Below are 21,556 nucleotides of genomic sequence, written 5' to 3'. Positions count from 1 at the left end.
ACCGTGTTTGTGGACGGAGCCGAGCCGGGCTCAGGCCCACGGGTGGTGCCGATGTGACAGACAGAATGGCAAACATGTCTTTGGCGTTACAATCTCCTGTGACAGGAGGAATGCTCAGCGCGTGAGGCGGCGTCTCCGTGTCTCCCCACAAGATCCGCCGCTCCCCTCGGCTGGCACGCGTGTGCTCCGTGTGAGGCAGTGCGTTGGCGTCCTCGTGGGACGGATGGGTTTAAGCTAACACGCGGGCTCTGTTCTCCCTCTGCACCTGAACCTGTGTTTCAGCGTGACGACCAGTCTCTCTCCTTCGTTGTTTCCCATCACCTGCGGGGGCAGCAGGCCTCCGGGACCGCGCAGGCCGACGAGGGCTCAGAGACGAAGCCCGCGTCCCCGCAGGTGCGGGATCCCAGTGTTCCCCGCGTCCTGGTCTTCCATGAGCCGGGAGTGACGGTTTAGGCCAGGAATTGGGACGTTGAAACGACATAACGTCTCCCGTGCTCTGGCCTACACGTGCAGTCGGTGTTGGAGGAGGCAGATGGGCCGTGGCCTCCTGTCTGCACGGTGTCCCCCCCCCACGGGGTCCATGCCGTCGGCAGCTCCTGTGCCGTGTGCACGCGCAGGAGGCCCCTGGGCTGTTGCTGGGGCACGAGGAACACACACTTGTTTTACGCCCAGAACGACTGCACGAGGGCGGCCTGCTCGGATGCACTTCCTTTAAACGCGGACGAGTCAAGTCCGTCAAACAACAAGTGTCCTTGCAGAGACGCGGAAGAGGAGGAGTGTGGCTCCAGGGGCCGACCCGGAGCCTGAGGCCACAGGTCAAGGGCGGCCTGAGCTGCAGGAGCCCAAGGGGCAGGGGCGGGGCCTGGACCCCCGAGGGAGGCCCTGCTGGCCCCTCACGCGGACTTCCGGTCCTCAGGACCCGGAGGGAGGACCTGCCGCTGCTGAAGCCACGCGGCGGGCGCACGGCGGTGCGGCAGCCACAGGACACGGGCGTGAGGGGGGCAAGCGCCCCCTTAGCGCCGGCCACGCTGCCCGGACCCCCGACGGCTCAGCACCGCGGAGGTGATGGTTCCGCTGGGCCCTGGGCGGGGGGGGGGACCCGTGGCCACACCCGGCGGCTTCCCAGCCTCAGCACCAGCGGGACAGCGGCCACCCGCCGCCTCCTCTCCCACCCGCCACCTTGAGCCCAGACACCCGCGGGCGCTGCCACAGAGGACGGCCCGGCCTGTGGGGGGCGCGGCTGCCACCCTGGCCTGAGCGCCCGCGCCCTCGTCTAAGCGACAGGGCTGTGTGGCCTGTCTCCCGTGGGGTGCTGAGGGTCCAGCTGGACGAGGGGCCTTCCTGCGGGGGTGCAGCTCCGAGCTCCTCGCTCAGGTCCCACACCCGTCTCTGACCCTCCATCCCCTCTCTCTGCTGCTCCCCCTCCTCCTCATCCTCCTTTCCTCTCCTGCCCCCTCCATCTCCTCTCCTGCCCCCTCCGTCTCCTCTCTCTGCTGCTCCCCCTCCTCCTCGTCCTCCTCCCCCCTCCTCCTCGTCCTCCTTTCCTCTCCTGCCCCCTCCATCCCCTCTCTCTGCTGCTCCCCCTCCTCCTCGTCCTCCTCCCCCCTCCTCCTCGTCCTCCTCCCCTCTCCTGCCCCCTCCGTCTCCTCCCTCCCCCTCCTCCCACTCAGCACCCTTCTGCGATTCTAACCCCTGTCTCCTTGGGTTAGTTTGCCTTATGCCCTCTCAGAATCACTCAGAAAATACTCCCGTTTGCGTCCGGCTTCCTTCACTCAGCATCACGTTGGTGAGATGAGCTGCCGCGGCCGGCAGCTAGGCGTGCTCTGTGGTCGCTGTGCGATGCCCGCCACGGACCCCACGGCCGCTGCTAGTTTCCTGTGGAGGCCGTTCGGCCATTTCAGCCCTGGCTCTGAGCTTATCACCTGCCACAGGGGTGACGCCGGTCCCCGCCCCAGGCCACGCTGCGACCCGGCCTCGCTTCCCCGGCGGGTCTGCCCACGGAGTGACAGTGAGAACCCGGGACAGTCGTGCAAGCTGCTTTATTTAGGGCGGGTTGAGGGGTTGAGGGGTTGGGGCGCGGCAGCAGGTGGGACGCAAGTCCGTGACCTAGGCTGCCCTCCGCGTCGTCTTGGTGATCCAGTTGAGGTGTTTCTGGGAGAGCAGCGTGTAGACGCCGGGGCCCCAGGGGTCCCCGCACCTGTCTTTCTTCCCGAAGGACGTGACACCCCTGAAGGTGCCCTCACAGATCAGGGGGCTCCCGGAATCCCCCTGCAAGAGAAGAGGGGGAGGGGCTGTGAGCACCCAGCAAGCCCATCGAGAACACGCCCATTGAGAACACGCCCATCGAGCAGAAGAAACTCCTTTTAATGTGGCGTTAAGACCAACCTTCACTTAATTGAAAGTTAGCGCTTAACACCCCAAACGTTGGGAATATTTAATATTTTTACATTGGCTTAACAGGAACCAGTGAAAGTTCCAGTGAAACGTGCATCACTGCCGGCTAGCCTGTGCCGGTGAGGTCAGTTCTCTGCTTCAGGAAAGGAACTCTCCTCTTGTCATTTTCTCAAAACGCTGACGAACTCGGGGTCCAACCCTCAGATGCAGGTGGGATTTGAGGCAAAAGAGAAACCACGGTTTTTAGTTTCTCCAGCAGACAACTGTCTTCCCAAAGAAACAAACCCAAAGCCACTTTCCCGTCTCCCTCTCAAACCGACACCCTTCCCCGCTCCTCCCGCGTGAGGGTGCGGACGGAGGCTCCGGCCTCGGGGGTGGCACGTCCAGCTCACGCCTGCACAGCAGGAGGCTCCTGGGCCCGGAAGCCCCGCTCTCTGCTCCCCACGGGGCCTCCCGTGTGTGCCGTGTGTCCTCCCAGGAAACCCTAGAGGCAGCCCCGTGTGACAGACAGACCTCTGGTCTCGGTGTCTGATTCCCCAATCCCACACCCCGTCCTCCTCTTTAATGGGGCTCAGGGTCTTTGGGAAAGGCGGGAAGCGAGGAGCCAGCGCTCAGAGCTCAACACGCAGGTGCCTCTCCTGCCTGCCTCCTCCCGGGGCCCTGACCCGTCCCTTCTCCGACTCTGACAGGGAGCCCGGCCCCTTCCGCGTGGGCCACGCTCGGAAGCTGCCTCCTGGGGACGGAGCTCTGATCCCGGAGGCTGTGGGGGGTCGCTGAGACCCTCAGTTCAGCTTGGAAATGACACGCCTTTCAGACCTGCCAGGCTAAACGGCAGAGGCATTTTGGGAGTGTGCTGAGATGTGGGGGGGGGAGCAGGGCACAGAAGGGGTCTTCTGAGTGTTACATATTTTAAAATCTGCACTAATAAAAGAGCAACATGCTAACTGACCGTACCTTTGCAACACCCACCAGCCAATCAGGAGTGAGTATGCAAATTAGCCCAACAAAGATGACAGGCTAATTTGCATACACAGGCGCCGAGCAGCTGGGGGTGAGGCAGGATGCTTGCGTTCTGCACCACCCCAGCTGCTCCACACCACCCCAGCTGCTCTGGGCCTCTGGGCAGCGTGGGAAGGCGGAAAGGCTGCTCCGGCTGGGAGCGAATGTGGTGCCAGAAGCCAGGGGAAGGAAGGCCCATTCTTGCACGAATCTTCGTGCACTGGGCCTCTAGTCTATAATAAAAGAGTAATATGCTAATTGGACCGGACGTCCTTCAGGATGTCCTTCCGGATGACCTTCTGGACAAAGCTGGGGCTGCGAGGGAAGCCCAGGTCCCGGGTGCCTGCCGGCGGCTGGAGGGAAGGAAGGCCTACTCTTGCACGAATTTCGTGCATTGGGCCTCTAGTGTATATAGATTCCAGAGAGGAAGGGAGAGGGAGAGAGAGATAGAAACATCAATGATGAGAGAATCACTGATTGGTTTCAGTCCCCAGGCCGATGCTCTATCCACTGAGCCAAACCGGCCAGGGCTCACGTTTAGGTGGACATATGTTAATATGAGGGAAAGCCATTGCTTCTCCGGTGGTTTTGACATAAAATCCAGAAGATGTCCCAGTCCACCCAGGCACAAGCAGCCCACCTGCCCTTTTTGCTGAACAACCCCCTTAGCGGCAGCCATGGCCGTGAGAGGACTGAGCGTGGCGAGAGGGCTAAGCGTGGCGAGAGGGCTAAGCGTGGCGAGAGGGCTAAGCGTGGCGAGAGGGCTAGCGTGGTGAGAGGGCTAGCGTGGTGAGAGGGCTAAGCGTGGTGAGAGGGCTAGCGTGGTGAGAGGGCTAAGCGTGATGAGAGGGCTAAGCGTGAAGAGAGGGCTAAGCGTGGTGAGAGGGCTAAGCGTGGTGAGAGGGCTAGCGTGGTGAGAGGGCTAAGCGTGGTGAGAGGGCTAGCGTGGTGAGAGGGCTAGCGTGGTGAGAGGGCTAAGCGTGATGAGAGGGCTAAGCGTGGCGAGAGGGCTAAGCGTGGCGAGAGGGCTAAGCGTGGTGAGAGGGCTAAGCGTGGTGAGAGGGCTAAGCGTGATGAGAGGGCTAAGCGTGGCGAGAGGGCTAAGCGTGGTGAGAGGGCTAGCGTGGTGAGAGGGCTAAGCGTGGTGAGAGGGCTAGCGTGGTGAGAGGGCTAAGCGTGGTGAGAGGGCTAGCGTGGTGAGAGGGCTAGCGTGGTGAGAGGGCTAAGCGTGATGAGAGGGCTAAGCGTGGCGAGAGGGCTAAGCGTGGTGAGAGGGCTAAGCGTGGTGAGAGGGCTAGCGTGGTGAGAGGGCTAGCGTGGTGAGAGGGCTAAGCGTGGTGAGAGGGCTAAGCGTGATGAGAGGGCTAAGCGTGGCGAGAGGGCTAAGCGTGGTGAGAGGGCTAAGCGTGGCGTTGTCTTTTCTATTTCTGCACAACTTAACCCAACAGCCCAAGTGTGAGGTCGCCTTCCACTTACGTCGCACGAGTCTTTCCCGCCCTTGGGGTCTCCCGCACAGATCATATCTGGTTGGATCACAGGGTGACGGCCATAGTACTTGGGGCCATTGCAGGTCTTCCTGTCCAGGACGGTGACATTGACTTCTGTCAGCGTATCGGGTCGGGTTACATTGTCATTGCGAAGCAACCCCCAGCCTGCCACATGGCACCTGGTTCCTGGTTTTACGTCTTCCCCCCTTTTAGGGAGTCTCAGAATAGCCACATTTTTATTAATTGTTGCTTTCCTCCTCAGCTGTGGGGAGAAAAGCATAAAGAGGTAACAGAATAAGATCATTAAAATATTGGCATGCTTCTAACCCTGGGCGCCCCTCCCGTAGCTACAGTCTGTAGCTATAGGGCACCGAGAAAGCTCGCCAAGCCGGTGGCCAGACAGTAGGAGGCTCTACGACGTTGAAGTCAATTGAAAATACGATGAAAGGTACGTGCCTTTAACAGTTTGAGGTCGCCCTCGTGCCTGGGCTTGTCGTAGTACGGGTAGGGGATCTGCTTCCTCACCAACAGGATCTGCTTCTCCGGCTCCTGCTTGGACCTGGAATGGGCCCCCAGGATGACCTGGGACGATCTGTTCCTGAAAAAGACGCAGCCCTGTGAACGGTTTACGCCTTTGAATCGTGTGCCGGTCACTTTCATGGCCCATTTCTAAAGGTGCTTGCCATGCAAACGCTGGTCTGAAGCTCAGAACAAACGGGCACTTGAAAGACAACAAGATGTTTATGAAATCATCATCAGCTGTATAGAGCACCTGGGAAGGCACATGGGCATTTCTTTAATTATTGTCAGCTGAATCCAGTGGCGTTGGCAGAGCCACGTCCTGGAAACACGCCTTGCCAGAGGCAGGAGTGTTGTCAGCCTGACCTTCAGCTCAGGTGCCAGGGGGTGGGTTTCATTATCTAAATCCAGCCAAGCACCAGGAATGAATATGACTCGGGCCCACCCAAGAATTCACATAATCTCCTTTGTCTTGACTTTTAGTAAAACTTCCTGGTTTTTGCTGTGTAAAATAAACACACTATTGGCTCTGGGTCCCTGTCTCTCCATCAGAGGACATCCACTCCACCCCAGCTTTTTCCTTCCATCTCTGTGTCTGTCTCTTTCAATTTCTCAATCCCCAGCCGCTCTCTAGCCGCGCTGGACAGGGAAAAGAGAGAAATATTCACAATCATCATCATCATCATCGCTACCATTGCCAACACATTCACAACAAGCTAAGCTGGGTGTATTGAAAACAAATGATAATTCCATGGCAGCAGAGCCAAGTCTTGGGGTCCCTGTTGGGGTTCAGTGTGGCCCTCGCCCCCTTAGCTGTGAGAGGGCTTGGGGCTGCGCTCCCTGGAGAACAAAGCTCCCAGTGGCTTAGAGACAGGAGCAAAGCCACGAGGTACCGAGAGGAACTCCCTGGAGGCGGCCGTAAGGCAGCCACCAACCTACTGAATGGAAAAACGTTCAGAAACAGATGCCCCGTGCGAGGGGGACGCCATTTGCACGACCTTGGGTGTGAACACCTTGGGGGATGGCTGTCGGAAGGAGGGTCCATGTCAATTCCCTCACTCTATGCTAAAGGTCCGTTCTGATCAATCAAAAATGCGCTCTGAGGTTTTAATGGTTCAGGCCAGCGTCACTCACACACTGGTGTCGACGCCGTGGCCTGACAGTCCCGCTGCCTGTCCCACGGCACAGCTGGGCTCATCTCGCCTGAGCCGTCAGGTCAGAGCCCAGCGTGATGGACGGCTCTGTCCTCCGTCCTGTCCCGCACGCGCTCAGGCCACCCGGCTGCCGGGGATGTGGATGCGGCGGGTGTGACTGAGGAAATGAATTTGTAGTTTTTTAAGTTTTGCTGATTTAAATGTGTATAGTCATGTGTGATGCACAACGCCAGGACGGTAGCGCTCACCGACTGGACAGCCCAGGACTCGAGCCGGATCCAGGGAGTGGAGAGCGGCCCCTCCACAGAGGCCCTGTGGGTAGGAGAGGGTCCTCGAGGGACACGGGCCTTTGAAACAAGCCTTCTCCACTCAGTGGTGCTCGGGCCCCAGGAACCCGGGACTGGGCTCCTTCCACCCAGTCCTGGACCCAGGCCGGAGCCAAGCCTCCCTGTGAGGGCAGGGCTGGATGGGGGGCTGGGGGGCCTGCAGGAGGTGCGGACGGGGCTGGATGGGGGGCCGGGGGGCCTGCAGGAGGTGCGGGTGGGGCTGGATGGGGGGCCGGGGGGCCTGCAGGAGGTGCGGGCGGGGCTGGATGGGGGGCCGGGGGGCCTGCAGGAGGTGCGGGCGGGGCTGGATGGGGGGCCGGGGGGCCTGCAGGAGGTGCGGGCGGGGCTGGATGGGGGGCCGGGGGGCCTGCAGGAGGTGCGGGCGGGGCTGGATGGGGGGCCGGGGGGCCTGCAGGAGGTGCGGGCGGGGCTGGATGGGGGGCCGGGGGGCCTGCAGGAGGTGCGGGCGGGGCTGGATGGGGGGCCGGGGGGCCTGCAGGAGGTGCGGGCGGGGCTGGATGGGGGGCCGGGGGGCCTGCAGGAGGTGCGGGCGGGGCTGGATGGGGGGCCGGGGGGCCTGCAGGAGGTGCGGGCGGGGCTGGATGGGGGGCCGGGGGGCCTGCAGGAGGTGCGGGCGGGGCTGGATGGGGGCCCGGGGGGCCTGCAGGAGGTGCGGGCGGGGCTGGATGGGGGGCCGGGGGGCCTGCAGGAGGTGCGGGCGGGGCTGGATGGGGGGCCGGGGGGCCTGCAGGAGGTGCGGGCGGGGCTGGATGGGGGGCCGGGGGGCCTGCAGGAGGTGCGGGCGGGGCTGGATGGGGGGCCGGGGGGCCTGCAGGAGGTGCGGGCGGGGCTGGATGGGGGGCCGGGGGGCCTGCAGGAGGTGTGGGTGGGGCTGGATGGGGGGCCGGGGGGCCTGCAGGAGGAGCCGGGACGCTGCCTCAGGGGCTCACTCTCCGGGCCCCATCTGACCTCAGCTCCTGGGTTCCAGCTCTGCGAGTCATGTGCGTCTCCGTGGCTTTGGTGGCGTTTACTTTTTAATTAATGGTCACCCGTTAGAAGACCCCACTCTCAGCTGAAACCAGACTCACAGGGGGCAGTGGGCCGCCGTCAGCACCCAGCCGTCGGCGATCAGCGCCCCCGCGCACAAGCTGCGGTTGGTGCCGTGGATCAGCGCCATGTAGGGCCTCGAGTGGGCCGCCACTTCCTTCCCTCCGATGATTCTCACGCAGAGGCCTGTGCGGAGGGAAGAGGCACGTCACGCCGAGCCGCCCAGAGCGCGCCCCAAAGCCTCGCTTCCCAGACCAGAGGTGCTGTCCACGCAGCGAGGACTGCAGGGCGCACACCCGTCCGCCAGGCCCCTCCCAGAGGTCCCACTCCTCCCCCCCAGAAGCCACACCCTGTCACTTCCAGGGTCACCAGGTGGAAATGTGACCCTTGCGGGGGGGGGGGGGGGGGGAGGGTGGAGGGCAGGCGGTGTGCATTGGTCTCCAGGGAACAGTTGCCACGGGAGATGCTGGTGATGCTGACAGCGTTCAGCGCCTCCCTTGCAGGCTGAGTGAGGGCTGGGGGTGGGAAGCTGAGAGCTGCCCCTGCACACCAGGCCTCTCAGCTGCGACCTTGCCCGGGAGTTCCTGGTCCCCGGAGACGTCCTTCCCTGACCTCTGCCCCCTCCTAACCTGGGAGGAAGCACCCATTGCACCCGAGGCCCCTCCGGCTCCGGCTGGACCCGTGGCTGACCTCAGCGCTTTCCCAGGACGTGGGGGAGGGGGAGAAGGTGCCGGGGAGAGACTGCCCTCGCCAGGTTCCGGGAGGATGGACAGGCGTCTGTCTGGACTCGTCCCGGGAACAGGGAGACGGGACGGGAGGAGCGGGCTCCGTGAGGCCCTCCCCGCACCCCGTGTTCGGGAGTCTCTCACAGTATTGCTCCCGGCCACCAGCTCAGACCCGTGGCTCCTCAGAGAGGGCGGCGCCGGTCCCAGTCAGGTGGGGACGGTGGGAGTGAGGGGGGAGGGCGGCCGCGGGGCTCCGGCTGCCAGAGGGGGTGGGGCGGGGCCACCTGGGCTCTAGACGTGAGAGGAGAGGAATCGAGCGCCCAGCGCCAGCCGCACCATCTTCCCTGGCGCTTCCCGGAAGGCAGGTCCCGGGGCCCTGGGCCTCCCGGGCGCAGAGCCTGCGTGACGGACGCCTCAGAGGAAGGCCACGCGCCCCGCCGCCCACCCCGTGGAGGCGGCCGGCTCCAGACAGACGCGACGGGACGGCTTAAGCACTAGCCGCTCCTGGTCCCCACCCAGAGCCAAAATCGGTGGGAACTGCTGCGGGCCGGCAGGGGTCAGGTTATTTAAAAGCCTCCGGAGTGTTCCGCCCGTGGGGCTGAGTCTCATCACCAAACCCTGCCTCGCTGGGCCTGGGCCTCGCTGGGCCCATATTGCTCTCTGATGGCAGGACGCCGAGTGGAGCAGAGGGGCTGGGGTGCCTAGGGGCTGGGGGCCTGGGGGCCGGGGGGCTGGGGGCTGGGGTGCCTGGGGGCTGGGGGGCTGGGGGCTGGGGGGCTGGGGTGCCTGGAGGCTGGGGGCCTGGGGGCCGGGGGGCTGGGGGCTGGGGTGCCTGGGGGCTGGGGGCTGGGGTGCCTGGGGGCTGGGGGGCTGGGGGCCTGGGGGCCGGGGGGCTGGGGGCTGGGGTGCCTAGGGGCTGGGGGGCTGGGGGCTGGGGGCCTGGGGGCTGTTTCCTCTAAAGAACAGCTAGGACGGAGCTCCACCTGCTCTGGTTCACCGTGTGAGAACCTGACGCACCCGAACAGCCTCCTTCAGGGCCGACCAGACACTGCCCCCCCCCCCCCTTGTCCCGAATGGCCTGCAGCGGCGTCTTAAGAATTTCTTCCCAGTTTTAGGTGGGAGACACACCAGGGCCGTTCCTTGGGGATTCCGGGGGGAAGGTGGTTGTGTCCTTAGCCGCTGCTCCACCCCCCTCCACGGCGGGGACCCTGGGAAACCCACGCTGTCCCTCACTCGCCCAGGAGGCAGCCCGGCCCGGAGCCTCGCTCCCCAGAAGGTTTAGAGAAAACCTCGCCGCCCCAGGGCTGTCTGACCCCCCAGAGAGAGAGCGTGGTCCCCGGGTCTCCCACGGACGCACAGAACAGGCATGTGCTCCCGCAGCCACGACTGGTTCGACCCACAAGGCAGCTCCCCGTGTCCAGTGTCCAAGGACACACTAGCCCGGAGAGAGGATGAAAAAAAAATTTTTTTAAATTTTCTTAATCCTCACCCGAGGATATTTTTCCACTGATTCTTAGAGAGAGTGGGGGGGGGGGGGGGGGGGAGGAGAAGGAGGCAGGGGGGAGAGAGAGAGAGAGAGAGAGAGAGATCAACTGGTTGCCTCCCGCACACACCCTGGGGCCGGGGATCGAACCAGCAACCCAGCCAGGTACCTGCCCTTGACCGAGAATCGAACCTGTGACCCTTCGGAGCTTAGGCCGATGCTCTCCCCACTGAACTCACCAGCCACGTGACTATAACCCTCCTCATCCCCGATTCCCACAGCGTGTGGGCCCTGCTCCTTAGCGCCTTAGAACGCCCGCCTTGTCTGCAGCAGGAAAAGCAGCGGCCCCGCGGCCCGCCCCAGAGGCGGCGTCCTCGTCCGCGCAGGCCCTTTGCGAACGGCAGCAGCGAGGCTGCGGCTCCAGGCCCTTTTGCGAAGAATCGTGCAGAGGAAAGAGGGGTGACAGGGGAAAGAGGGGTGACGGGGAAAGAGGGGTGACAGAGGAAAGAGGGGTGACAGAGGAAAGAGGGGCGACCGAGGAAAGAGGGGTGACAGAGGAAAGAGGGGTGACAGGGGAAAGAGGGGTGACAGAGGAAAGAGGGGTGACAGAGGAAAGAGGGGTGACAGAGGAAAGAGGATGACAGAGGAAAGAGGGGTGACAGAGGAAAGAGGGGTGACAGAGGAAAGAGGGGTGACAGAGGAAAGAGGGGCGACCGAGGAAAGAGGGGTGACAGAGGAAAGAGGGGTGACAGGGGAAAGAGGGGTGACAGAGGAAAGAGGGGTGACAGAGGAAAGGGGATGATTGAGGAAAGAGGGGTGACAGAGGAAAGGGGGTGACAGGGGTAAGAGGGGTGACAGAGGAAAGAGGGGTGATAGGGGAAAGAGGGGTGACAGGGGAAAGAGGGGTGACAGAGGAAAGGGGTGACAGAGGAAAGAGGGTGACAGGGGAAAGAGGGGTGACAGGGGAAAGAGGGGTGACAGAGGAAAGAGGGGTGACAGAGGAAAGGGGTGACAGAGGAAAGGGGTGACAGAGGAAAGGGGGTGACAGGGGAAAGAGGGGTGACAGAGGAAAGAGGGGTGACAGGGGAAAGGGGGGTGACAGAGGAAAGGGGGGTGACAGAGGAAAGGGGGTGACAGAGGAAAGGGGGTGACAGGGGAAAGAGGGGTGACAGAGGAAAGGGGGGTGACAGAGGAAAGAGACGCTGTTCCTTCTCGCACACAGACATCCACAGCCCCCGGCAGAACGCGGGGCTGGGGGAAGCTCCCGCACACGCAGCCGACGGCCGAAGCCACGCGGGGCCCGCTCCGCTCGGGGTGGTCGTGGACGTGACGAGGAACCGTCTCACCTGCGGGGAGGAGCAGGAGAAAGGTGGCCGCGGAGAGAGCGGAGGCCAGCGCCGCCCGGAGTTCCTCATGGCCGCCCAACAGCCGGTGGGTCTGTGCTCCGTGCTGACCGACGGGCGCTTTATACTGCGCCCAGAGGATGTGGCTTTCTCGCTCTCGCTCTCTCAGTTTCAAAGTTGAGCCCTAGGAAGTGAAAGAGCAGAAGTGAGGACAGCTCTGCGGCAGCCGCTGGGCTGGGCGCGGGGGCAATTCCTCGGTGGCGGGGGGGGGGGGGGGACCTCGGGGTCCGCAGGAGGCCTGCGTGTCCCCGCTGACGGGAGGGGTCCAGCTTCCCGCAGCAGCAGCACTGTCTCCACACCCATGATGGCGGGGAGCTCGCCCTCAGCTCCGTTCGCGCTGTGACCGCTGTCCTCACACGTGGTCCTGAGCAGACTTCTTTCCGTTCTCTCTGTTCTGGACGGAGCCACAGGGCCAGGGCCAGGCCAGGCCTTGTCTGTCCGCAAGCTCCCGCCTGGGCTCCCCTCCCCCTCCGTCCTCCGTCCGGGACAGGGGTGCTCCCCCTTGGGGACCCTCCCCTCCCGCTCCGTCCGGACAGGGGTGCTCCCGCCTGGGCTCCCCTCCCCCCTCCCCCTCCGTCCGGGACAGGGGTGCTCCCGCCTGGGCTCCCCTCCCCCTCCGTCCGGACAGGGGTGCTCCCCGCCTGGGCTCCCCTCCCCCCTCCGTCCGGACAGGGGGACAGGGGTGCTCCTGCCTGGGCTCCCCTCCCCCTCCCACTCTGTCCCGGACAGGGGTGCTCCCCCCTGGGGTCCCCTCCCACTCCGTCTGGGACAGGGGGACAGGGGTGCTCCTGCCTGGACTCCCCTCCCCCTCCATCCGGACAGGGGGTGCTCCCGCCTGGGCTCCCCTCCCCCTCCATCCGGACAGGGGTGCTCTCCCTTGGGGACCCTCCCCTCCCACTCCGTCCGGACAGGGGTGCTGCCGCCTGGTGCTCCGAGGCAGGTGTGGAGGGAGGGGTTGTGCTCCCCCGCCGGACGGATGTCACAGCTTTAGATCTGTGACCGGCCAGATGATGAGACCTCGGTGCTCGGTGCTCGTCCTCTCGAGGGAGAGGTTGCGGCCTGGGGACAGGCGCGCGAAGTGAGCAGGGTGCGCTGGCCGCAGGAGCAGTCCGAGGGCAGGTGCCTCCTGTGCAGCAGGCTCCCCAGGGTGCCGTCCGTCAAAGCCGGGGCAGCGAGGCAGGGAGGCTAGGACAAGCCCCGGAGAGCCCAGGCCGGCTGCTGGCTCACTGCGAGGTCCGGGAACAGGGGCCCTGGGGGCAGGTTCAGGGGTCAGCCAGGACGCGCTGCCGCTGCCCACTGCTGCCCTGGCGGCTAGTCTCCTGGGGCCCCTTAGCGGTTAGGAGACGCCTGCCTGCGGGGGGGGGGGGGGGGAGGGGGAGGGGAAGGCACCGAGTTCTCCCTGGAGGGAGTGTGGGCTGGTTCCCTGCCCTGAGGGCTTTAAAGGCTGAGAGCTTGGGGGGGTCTTAGGGGAGGATCTCAGCAGAGTGTCCATCAGCTCCCAGGGGCCCTGGTCTCCCCGGAGTGGTCGGCGCTGAGTGGAGGGCAGGAGCCGTCAGTCAGTGCGGCTGGTCCTGGGGCAGCCGTGGCATCCCTGGTCTGGTGTTGCCGCTTTTTCTGGGCCTGGAGCTGAACCCACTGAGGCCTGGATGCTGCCTCCAGGGAGGAGCGGGCAGGGGTCCGACCGCAGGGCCAGGCAAATCCTGGGGAGGAAGCCACCCTGGGCGAGGTCCTTGCTTCCCAGCTTTGTCCCTGGCTGGGCAGCGGGCTGTCCGCCTGGTGACCTTGGTACCTGGGCCATCGCCCCCGCTCTGCTCATGTCTGTCCAGCTGCCTGTGACAGAGCCACGGACGCACCTGTCTCCCCTCCCTCCCTCCTTCCCTTCCTCTCTCTCTCTCTCTCTCTCTCTCTCTCTCTCTCTCTCTCTCTCTCCCCCTCTCCCCTCCCTTCCTTTCCTCCTGTCCTCCTTCCTCCTGGATTTAGCTGAAGGAGAACAGCGGGGAGACACGGCTATTTTGTTCCAACCCTGGGCTCCCGCTGGGGCGGCGGCTCAGCTTCGGGACCAGCATGCGGGCTTCCTATGAGCAACGCCTCTGCTCTTCCCCTGAGCCGAGGCGTGACGCTCATCGTAACACCTGTGGTTCCCGTGTCCCGGCAGGACGTGGGTGTGTGACCATCCCCGGAGGTAACACCCCGATGACTTCAGACTGGGGGTTACTTTCTCAGAAATCACACCCAGGGGGGCGCCCCGAGCCCCCGGGTTTCTTTTTCCCGGGGGTTACGGTGCGTCACAGTCACTCCCGTCAGTAACCCCAGGACCCCGGCTTCTGGGGGTTGGCGAGCAATGGTAGTGCGGCCTGAAAGGAGATGGAATGCTCAGTGGCCATAGTTTACCGAAAACCTCTTAAAGGGCCTGGCAGGTCTGTTTCTTCCCCGTGAATGGGGTTGCTCTTCCCCCATTCATGTGGACGGTGAGCAGCTTTATGAGAGAGAATTTGGAGTCCATATCCTTCCCGAGCTGTGCAACCACCTCCATGACTAATTCTAGAACATTCTCATCATTTCCCAGAGCAGCCCTGTCACTCCGTGACCTCCCTGCCCCACTCCCCTGCCCTGCACAGCCGCTCACCCACTCTGTCTCCATGGAGTCGTCTGTTCTGAGCATGTCCTTACGTGGAATTGTATAGCGTGTGGTCTTCTCGCTTCTCTTCCACTTAGCACAGGCGTTTGAAGTTCACATAGCATGGATCAGTACTTTACTCCTTTTTTTTTTTTAAGATATTTTTTATTGATTTCAGAGAGAAAGGGAGAGGGAGAGAGAGACAGAGACATTACTGATGAGAAAGAATCATCGATCGGCTGCCTCCTGCACGCCCCCCACTGGGGATGGAGCCCACAAACCTGGCATGTGCCCTTGACCGTGACCTCCTGGTTCCTAGTTGGACACGGAACCACCGAGCCACGCCGGCCGGGCACTTTAGTCCTTTTATTTATTTATTTATTTTTATTATTATTATTTTTAATATATTTTATTGATTTTTTACAGAGAGGAAGAGAGAGGGATAGAGAGTTAGAAACATCGATGAGAGAGAAACATCGATCAGCTGCCTCTTGCACACCCCCTACTGGGGATGTGCCCGCAACCAAGGTACATGCCCTTGACCGGAATCGAACCTGGGACCTTTCAGTCCGCAGGCCCGACACTCTATCCACTGAGCCAAACCGGTTTCGGCTGTCCTTTTTAATGAGAAATGTTTCCTCATCTGAACGTGCCACCGCCTTTATTTAGCCACTCCTCAGGGGATGAACTTTGGGCTGTTTCTGCTCCTTACCTGTTCTAGACAACGCAGCTGTCACATTTATGTGCATGCTTTTTGGCCCTGGCCGGTGTGGCTCGGTGGATAGAGCGTCGGCCTGCAGAGTGAAGGGTCCCAGGTTCAATTCCGGTCAAGGGCACATGCCTGGGTTTCAGGCTCGGTCCCCAGTAGGGGGCATGCAGGAGGCAGCGGATCAGTGAGTCTCTCTCATCATTGATGTTTCTATCTCTCTCTCCCTCTCCCTTCCTCTCTGAAATCAATAAATATATATATATATATTAAAAATAAAAAAAAATAAAGGCGTGTACACGTTTTTTGGGTGGAAATGTGTTTTCATGTTTTGGCACATAACCTCGGGAGTCTGTGTTTGACGTTGTGAGGAACTTCTAAAGTTTTCCCGAGTGGCTGCCCCGCGTCACACTCCCCTAAACATGCGTGAAGGCCCCGGTGCTCCGCCTCGCTGCCCACACTGGTTATTATTATTTTTAAGTCCCTGGGATACTGGTGGTGGGAAGTATCTCTAGGGTGGCTTTGAATTGCATTCCTTTCCTTCCCCTTTTCCAGGGCCTGCCAGTGAAGCCGGGAGACCGGCTAGACACTCAAAGGGCCGTAAGCACCGAGCGCGTTCCTTCATGCCTGGGGCCTGTGCTCCTGTTCACGCATTTACTCGACGCCCATTTACCTCCTTTGGAGAAACGGCTCTCCAACATGCTGCCTGCCTGTCGGTTGGTTTGTCTCTTAGCTGTCGAGTGGGGATGCGCCTCGTGTATGGGGTCCGAGCCCCTTGTCAGACGTGTCGTTTGCACATAGTTCTCCCTGGCCTGTGTCTTTCTTTTTCTGGAATGGCCGTCTGGAGTGGCCAGCTCTTCCTTCCGTCCTCCCTGTCCGCCCGACGGAGGGAGGGAGGTGCTCATTCAGGAGAGTCTGTTCTCCCAGCTTTTACGCCAGAGGGTGAACGAGGGAGGAGCAGGAGGCTGACGCTGACGAGGGCACGCTGAGGCCTCTCACCTGCACGGCTCACCCACCGAGGTCCCCCCGGGGGGAGGCGGCCAGGCCCCAGAACCCCAGAACCGCAGCATCTGTGTCATTCGCGCCTCAGTGACTCATCACTGCCCTCCTCCCAGCAGCCGGCGGCCTCCCCACCGCGTCCTTCCTGAGGCTGCGGGCGAGAGAGGGGCTCCGACGGGGAGAGCTTTCCCGGTCCTTCCCGGACGGACGGACGGTCCTTCCCGGACGGACGACGGAAGGACGCCCTCGGAGACTCTGGGCTGCTCCGCCTCCAGCTCTCAGGCCCCTGCAGACTCGGCCCGTGGGGCGCCGTGTAAAGTGGCGCTGGTTTCAGTTATGGAAAGGCAGCTCTTTAAAAGCATTGACGTGTGGCTCCTCACTCACCACAGAGTCCACCACTTTACAGCGCACCGTTCCGTGTCTGCAGTACATTCACCAGGCGGTGCGCCCACAACCGCTGTCTAATTCTTGAAGATCTCCCTCACTCCAAACAGACGCCCTGCCCGCCACAGTCCCCCCCTCCCCCCGCCTACCCCCGGCCACGACAGTCCCCCCTCCCCCCACCTACCCCTGGCCACCACAGTCCTCCCCTCCCCCCGCCTGCCCCCGGCCACCACAGTCCCCCCGCCTACCCCTGGCCATGACAGTCCCCCCTCCCCCCGCCCCCCGGCCACCACAGTCCCCCCTCCCCCCCGCCCCCCGGCCACCTCTCCTGTGCTTTCTGACCTGGGTTTGTCCATTTCTGGACATTTTCCGTGGACTTTGGGTCTGGCTGCCGTCACCCCCACAGGGTTCACAGCCGGCCGTGCACACGGCGCCAGGACAGCCCTGCTCCACATGGCGCTTCTCTTCATGGCTGAACGCTATCGTGCTGACTGGCGTCTTCTCCTTACATACCCGCCCGTCGGTAGGCTCTGGTGGTTTTGCATCTCGGTTGCTGTAAACGACGCTGCTGTAACATGGATGTGACGTTCAGCGGGGACATGTGTTTCCGTTGCTCTTGGGACCCGGCCTCGGAGCGGGGTGCTGGGTCTGGTGGACACCAGGCCTGGTCTTTGAGGAGCCGCCTGCTGTCTCCCACAGTCTGTGCCGTCCCCGTTCCCACCCGCCGTGAGTGAGGCTCCAGGCGCCACGCCCGCACCAACACGCGTTATTGCCCGTGTTTTGAGGAGAGCTGTCCTGGGGTGAAGGACAACCCTGAACTTCAAGTTCTGGGGGCGCCTCTTTTCAGACCCTTTTTATATTTAGACTAGAGGCCCGGGGCACGAAAATTCATGCACACGGGGGTCCCTCAGCCCGGCCTGCCCCCCTCACAGTCTGGGACCCTTGGGGGATGCCCACCTGCTGGCTTAGGCCTGCTCCCTGAGAACAGATTGTAACATTTATGTTAGGCCTGCTCCCTGAGAACAGATTACTTTTTTAAAAAAAGGTAATGGCTGCATGAAAATTCACTGCCGGCGGGGCTGAGGGGACTGGGCACCGCCATCTTGTGAGGGCGTGATGGTCAATTAGCATATTCCCTCTTTATTAGACAGGATGTGACACCCAGTTCACAGATGTGAGCGTGGAGGCGTGGGCTGACTCCCTGCTCACCGTCTGACACGCTCGGGGCCGGAGCTGGTGTCTGCCTGGCAGCCCAGGGCCCCCCACAGGCGGCCGGGACGTCTGGGTCCTCCCAGCCGGGAACCTGACCTGGGCAAGGCCGAGGCGACTCCAGTGCTGATTGTGATGGCGGTGGGGTGTGCGAGTGACCGCTCCCCACCGCCTCGCCTTCTGAGCCCCGCGGACAGCCTTGTGGAGACTCTATGGCCCCGAAGTCACGTCCTCGACTTGGGGCTTCTCCTGGTCCCGGCTAGACTCCGCATGGGGAGGCCGGGCCGTGTCGTGGCACTGACGGTGCCGGCGTAATGCCTGGCACACGGTGGGCCCTGGGGGAACGTTTGGGGATTTAAAATGGGGACGTCAGTCAGGGTGTTAGAGAATGAGTTATCGTAAATCCGCGGTTTGGAGAAAAGATGAGCTGCGGATGGGGGTGGTGAACGAGGCCGGCTTCCTGGTCGCGTGCCCGCTTATGGAGAGTGACGGACGGTGAAGCGCACGTCTCGCGGCTGTGACCTGACCGGCTGAGCCACGCACACGGCGAGGTCGGGCTGGTGGAGGCGAGCGGGGCACGGAGCTCTCGCTGACGGCAGTTACTAACGGGAGCCGCACTCTGAGCCTCCCCTGCCCTCAGGTTCTGACATCCCAACAGCGCGCACACACCAGATGTTCCTCGCTGTCTTTACAACGTGTGACGTGTGCAACTCAGTGGCATCGGGTACATTCACGGTGTCGGGCAACCATCACCGCTATCTGTTTTCATACGCTTTTCATCGCCTTAACGAAACTCGAATTCCCGCCCCCTCCTCCAGCCCAGGGGCCTCGCGGCCGCGCGCTGTCTGCGAACGGCCTGTTCTGGGCGTTCCGTGCGGAGGAACCACACAATCATCTGTCCCGTCGTCCGGCTTCTCTCACCTGCCTGTGTCTGCAGGGCTGGCCGGGCACCGGAGCATGCCTCCTCCGACGCTGACAGCCTCCTGGGACGGCCCGCACCCCGTACCCATCACGTGACGGGCGTGCGCAATGCCTCCCGCCGCTGTGACTCCCCAGTGTGTGTGAGGTGTGGATTCTGTTCGTGCGTGGACTCTCGGCGTTGCTGGACCGAGTCTGTGAGAGCTGACTGAGTTTCGGTTTGGGTGACCTGGAGGAATGGATGGGGCACTGACCTGCGAGCGTTCACAGAGAGCAAGCGATGAGACCCCACCGGGGGCGTGGGTGTGGGTGTGGGCGTGGCCATGACAGTGGCTGTGGGCATGGGCGTGGCCGTGAGCCGAGCCACTTGAAAGGCAGCTGTTGGGCTGGAGGGTGGCTCCGGCTCTGTGTTCGACACCACATCTGACTGAGCGGATGCTGAGCGCGGGAAACCACATCTGAGGCCGTGGGAGCAGAGCTCACTGCCGGGCTCCTGCGGGCGGGGGTGGGGGGGGGGTACGGTGCTTCCTTTATCCACCGACCGCTTCATCGCAGGCCGTCGGCCCTCAGGAAGGTCTCTTTATCTGCTTAACTGGACCTGGGGAGGGCGCAGCGTGGGGTCTCGGGTGCCCTGGGCAGTGGGGTGGGTGGGTGGGGTGAAAGCGTGTGTGTGTGTGTGTGTGTGTGTGTGTGTGTGTGCTGTGAGCTGACCGTTATAAAGCAAAGGCTCGATTACGACGTCTTCGTTACAATAAAGCATTCCAGCTCAGCTGGGAAACTCGGGGCGGGGGAGGCCGTGGTGCTGAGACGCGGAACAGACGGCCCGGGCGGCCCCGTGGTGAGGTCACAGTGCGTGTGCAGGAAGCACCGCTTTCACACGGCAGCCCATGGCGTGCAGAGCCCACCGCTGTGGCGTCTCTGGCAGTTTTCTCACCCGCCCGCGTGATACCTGGGAACCGACGGCTAACAGCACAGATGTGGAGTCGTGCACCTGGGAGCCAAATCCAGGCTGCTCCAGAGCCCACGCGCTCAACCACCGTGCCAGGGTGTCCGTGCCAGGGTGACGCCTGTGCAACAGGGAGTCTGACAGGAGAGGTGTTTGAAGTTGTGTTCCTAAAAGGAGGGAGCCCGTTTGCAGTGGGTGGAGAGCGGCAGGGAATCTGAGTCCAACCCCCCCGCCCCCCCTCTAGCCCATTGCTGTGCTTTGCAGCCACAGCTGGTCCCCGAGGTCGGCCATCACCCACGAAGGACCTGAGCTCCTCGGAGGCTGGGGACGCCTTGTGAATGACCTGCAGAATGCTGCCTTGGGCATGTGTATGCGACCTACACGTTCGTTGTGTTTTAGTTCTGGCCGAAGTGTGGGGATCCCTGGGAAGGGGGAGGGGCCCTGGGGCCAGGGGATGGGAGAGCCACTCGAGTGACCGGCCGGGCAGCTGCCCGGGGCCTGTGAGGAGCCTGGTTCCTGTTCCTGGGGAAATAGCCGGGGGCCGGCATTTGGGGGTGCTCTGTACGCGGCAGATCCCGGGCCTTTGCTGAGGGACAGCACACGGCGGGGCCCAGTCTGCGCTGCTCGCTGGGCTCTGAGAATGCCAACCAGGGACGGACGGCTCGGGTGTTTCGGGCGGTGGGGACACCTGCTGTTTGTTTGGAGGAAGACAGCTGACGTCAGGCCTTTGCCGTGTGTGTGTGTGTGTGTGTGTGTGTGTGTGTGTGTGTGTGTGTGTGTGTCGGGGGCCTGTGGGAGGGCTGTTAGAGAGTTCTAGAACATCAGAGCTGGACGGTCTTAGAGACCGTGTGCTGGAGCCGAGCTGGCACACGTAGCCGCTAACCACACGGAGGACATACATGGAAAGTACATTAATTGAACTTTAAGTCCAGCCGCTGGCCTCCACAGCCCCTGCGGCGCTCAGGCGGGGTGGGGGGGTGGCACACGCTGGGCACTGGACAGACTTGCCCGCCCAGAACGTCCCGGCAGCCGCGCTGTCCCAGGCCAGCCCCGGGTCCGAGAAGGAGAAGTCGCAGCTCAGAGGAGGCGCTTGCCCGCGGGGCCCTACCGAGCCGGGAGGACCGGGAGGCGCACTTCCCGCCGGCGCCCCGCCTGCCCAGTTCCCCTGCGCCTCCGCCAGGCGGGAGGGAGGGTGTGCGCCCGGCCGGCGCTCCCGGGCCGAGCCTGCTCCTTCTGCGCTGAGAGGCCGTTCGTGAAACCCACCCGCTCAGACACGTGCCCTCTGACGGCAACGCATTCCGTTTCCTCCCGACGGCCCAGCTCTGACTTCCGTCCCGGTCACTTCGGTGAATGCCATGAAGGAAGGCGGTGCAGGGAGCCCGGACCTGGCACCGGCTGTGGCGGGCGCTCGGTGCTGAGGGAGGATGGGGGGGGGCAGGGGTTAGGGCTGCGCCCCAGCCCAAAGGGGTCCTCCCAGAAGTGAATCATCCCGGGCGGGCCGTGTCCCTGCTGGGCCGTGTGCTCTGTGGGGCGCTAGGACCCTGCGAGGATTCATGGAGGCCTGGGGTGAGGTGCAGGGTTCAGAAGCCCCCACAAGCCCTCAGGTACCCCCGAAGCTCCTCCTCAGGGTCAGGACTCAGGGCGGGCGTGGCGGGCGTGGCGGGCGTGGCGGGCGTGGCGGGCGTGGTGGGTGAGGCGGGTGAGGCAGGGGCTGACCTTCCCCACAGGGTAGGAGCCACCGGGCCCACATGGTGTCAGTTGTCTTCTGCCCCCCCCTGGGGTTGGGGTCGGGGTTGGGGTTGGGGTCGGGGTCGGGGTGGGGTGGAGAAAGCCGCCCTAAGGAAGGCCACAGTCGGCTCTGCTGCCCAGAGCGTGTTGGTTTGCGCCTGGGGGGGGGGGTTTCGGATGAAAGCCCTGGTTTCCTCATCTCTTCAGTGAACGCTGACTGAGGGTCCCGCACGGGCTGGGCTCCCCGGGGGCTGAGGAGGCTGAGAACACGGCAGCCACAGCAGGGACACGCCGCAGCAGGGAACACACACTTCTCGGGAACAAGTAAATTATTATATATTTTTCCAAATATATCTTTATTGATTTCAGAGAGGAAAGGAGAGGGAGGGAGAGAGAGAGAAACATCAATGATGAGAATCACTGATCGGCTGCCTCATGCACGCCCTCCACTGGGAATCGAGCCCACAATCCAGGCATGTGCCCTTGACCGGGAATCAAGCCCGGGACCCTCC

At 63.0% G+C, this 21,556-nt stretch overlaps 1 protein-coding gene across 1 annotated transcript; it reads right to left on the bottom strand.

Annotated features, from left to right (window-relative positions):
• Nucleotides 1–2,106: 2,106 nt before the first annotated feature.
• Nucleotides 2,107–13,335, bottom strand: LOC307115187 (granzyme A-like; the record flags this gene model as incomplete). The annotated part of the gene is made up of 6 exons (XM_079798254.1): nucleotides 2,107–2,268; nucleotides 4,870–5,142; nucleotides 5,337–5,478; nucleotides 7,968–8,112; nucleotides 11,481–11,661; nucleotides 13,327–13,335. 6 exons carry the CDS (start codon nucleotides 13,333–13,335, stop codon nucleotides 2,107–2,109), a joined length of 912 nt encoding a protein of 303 aa, XP_079654380.1.
• Nucleotides 13,336–21,556: the final 8,221 nt, after the last annotated feature.

This window comes from Cnephaeus nilssonii (genome assembly GCF_951640355.1).
Source record: "Cnephaeus nilssonii genome assembly, chromosome: 2".
NCBI lineage: Eukaryota > Metazoa > Chordata > Mammalia > Chiroptera > Vespertilionidae > Cnephaeus > Cnephaeus nilssonii.
This window is presented reverse-complemented; position numbering and strand designations above follow the sequence as displayed.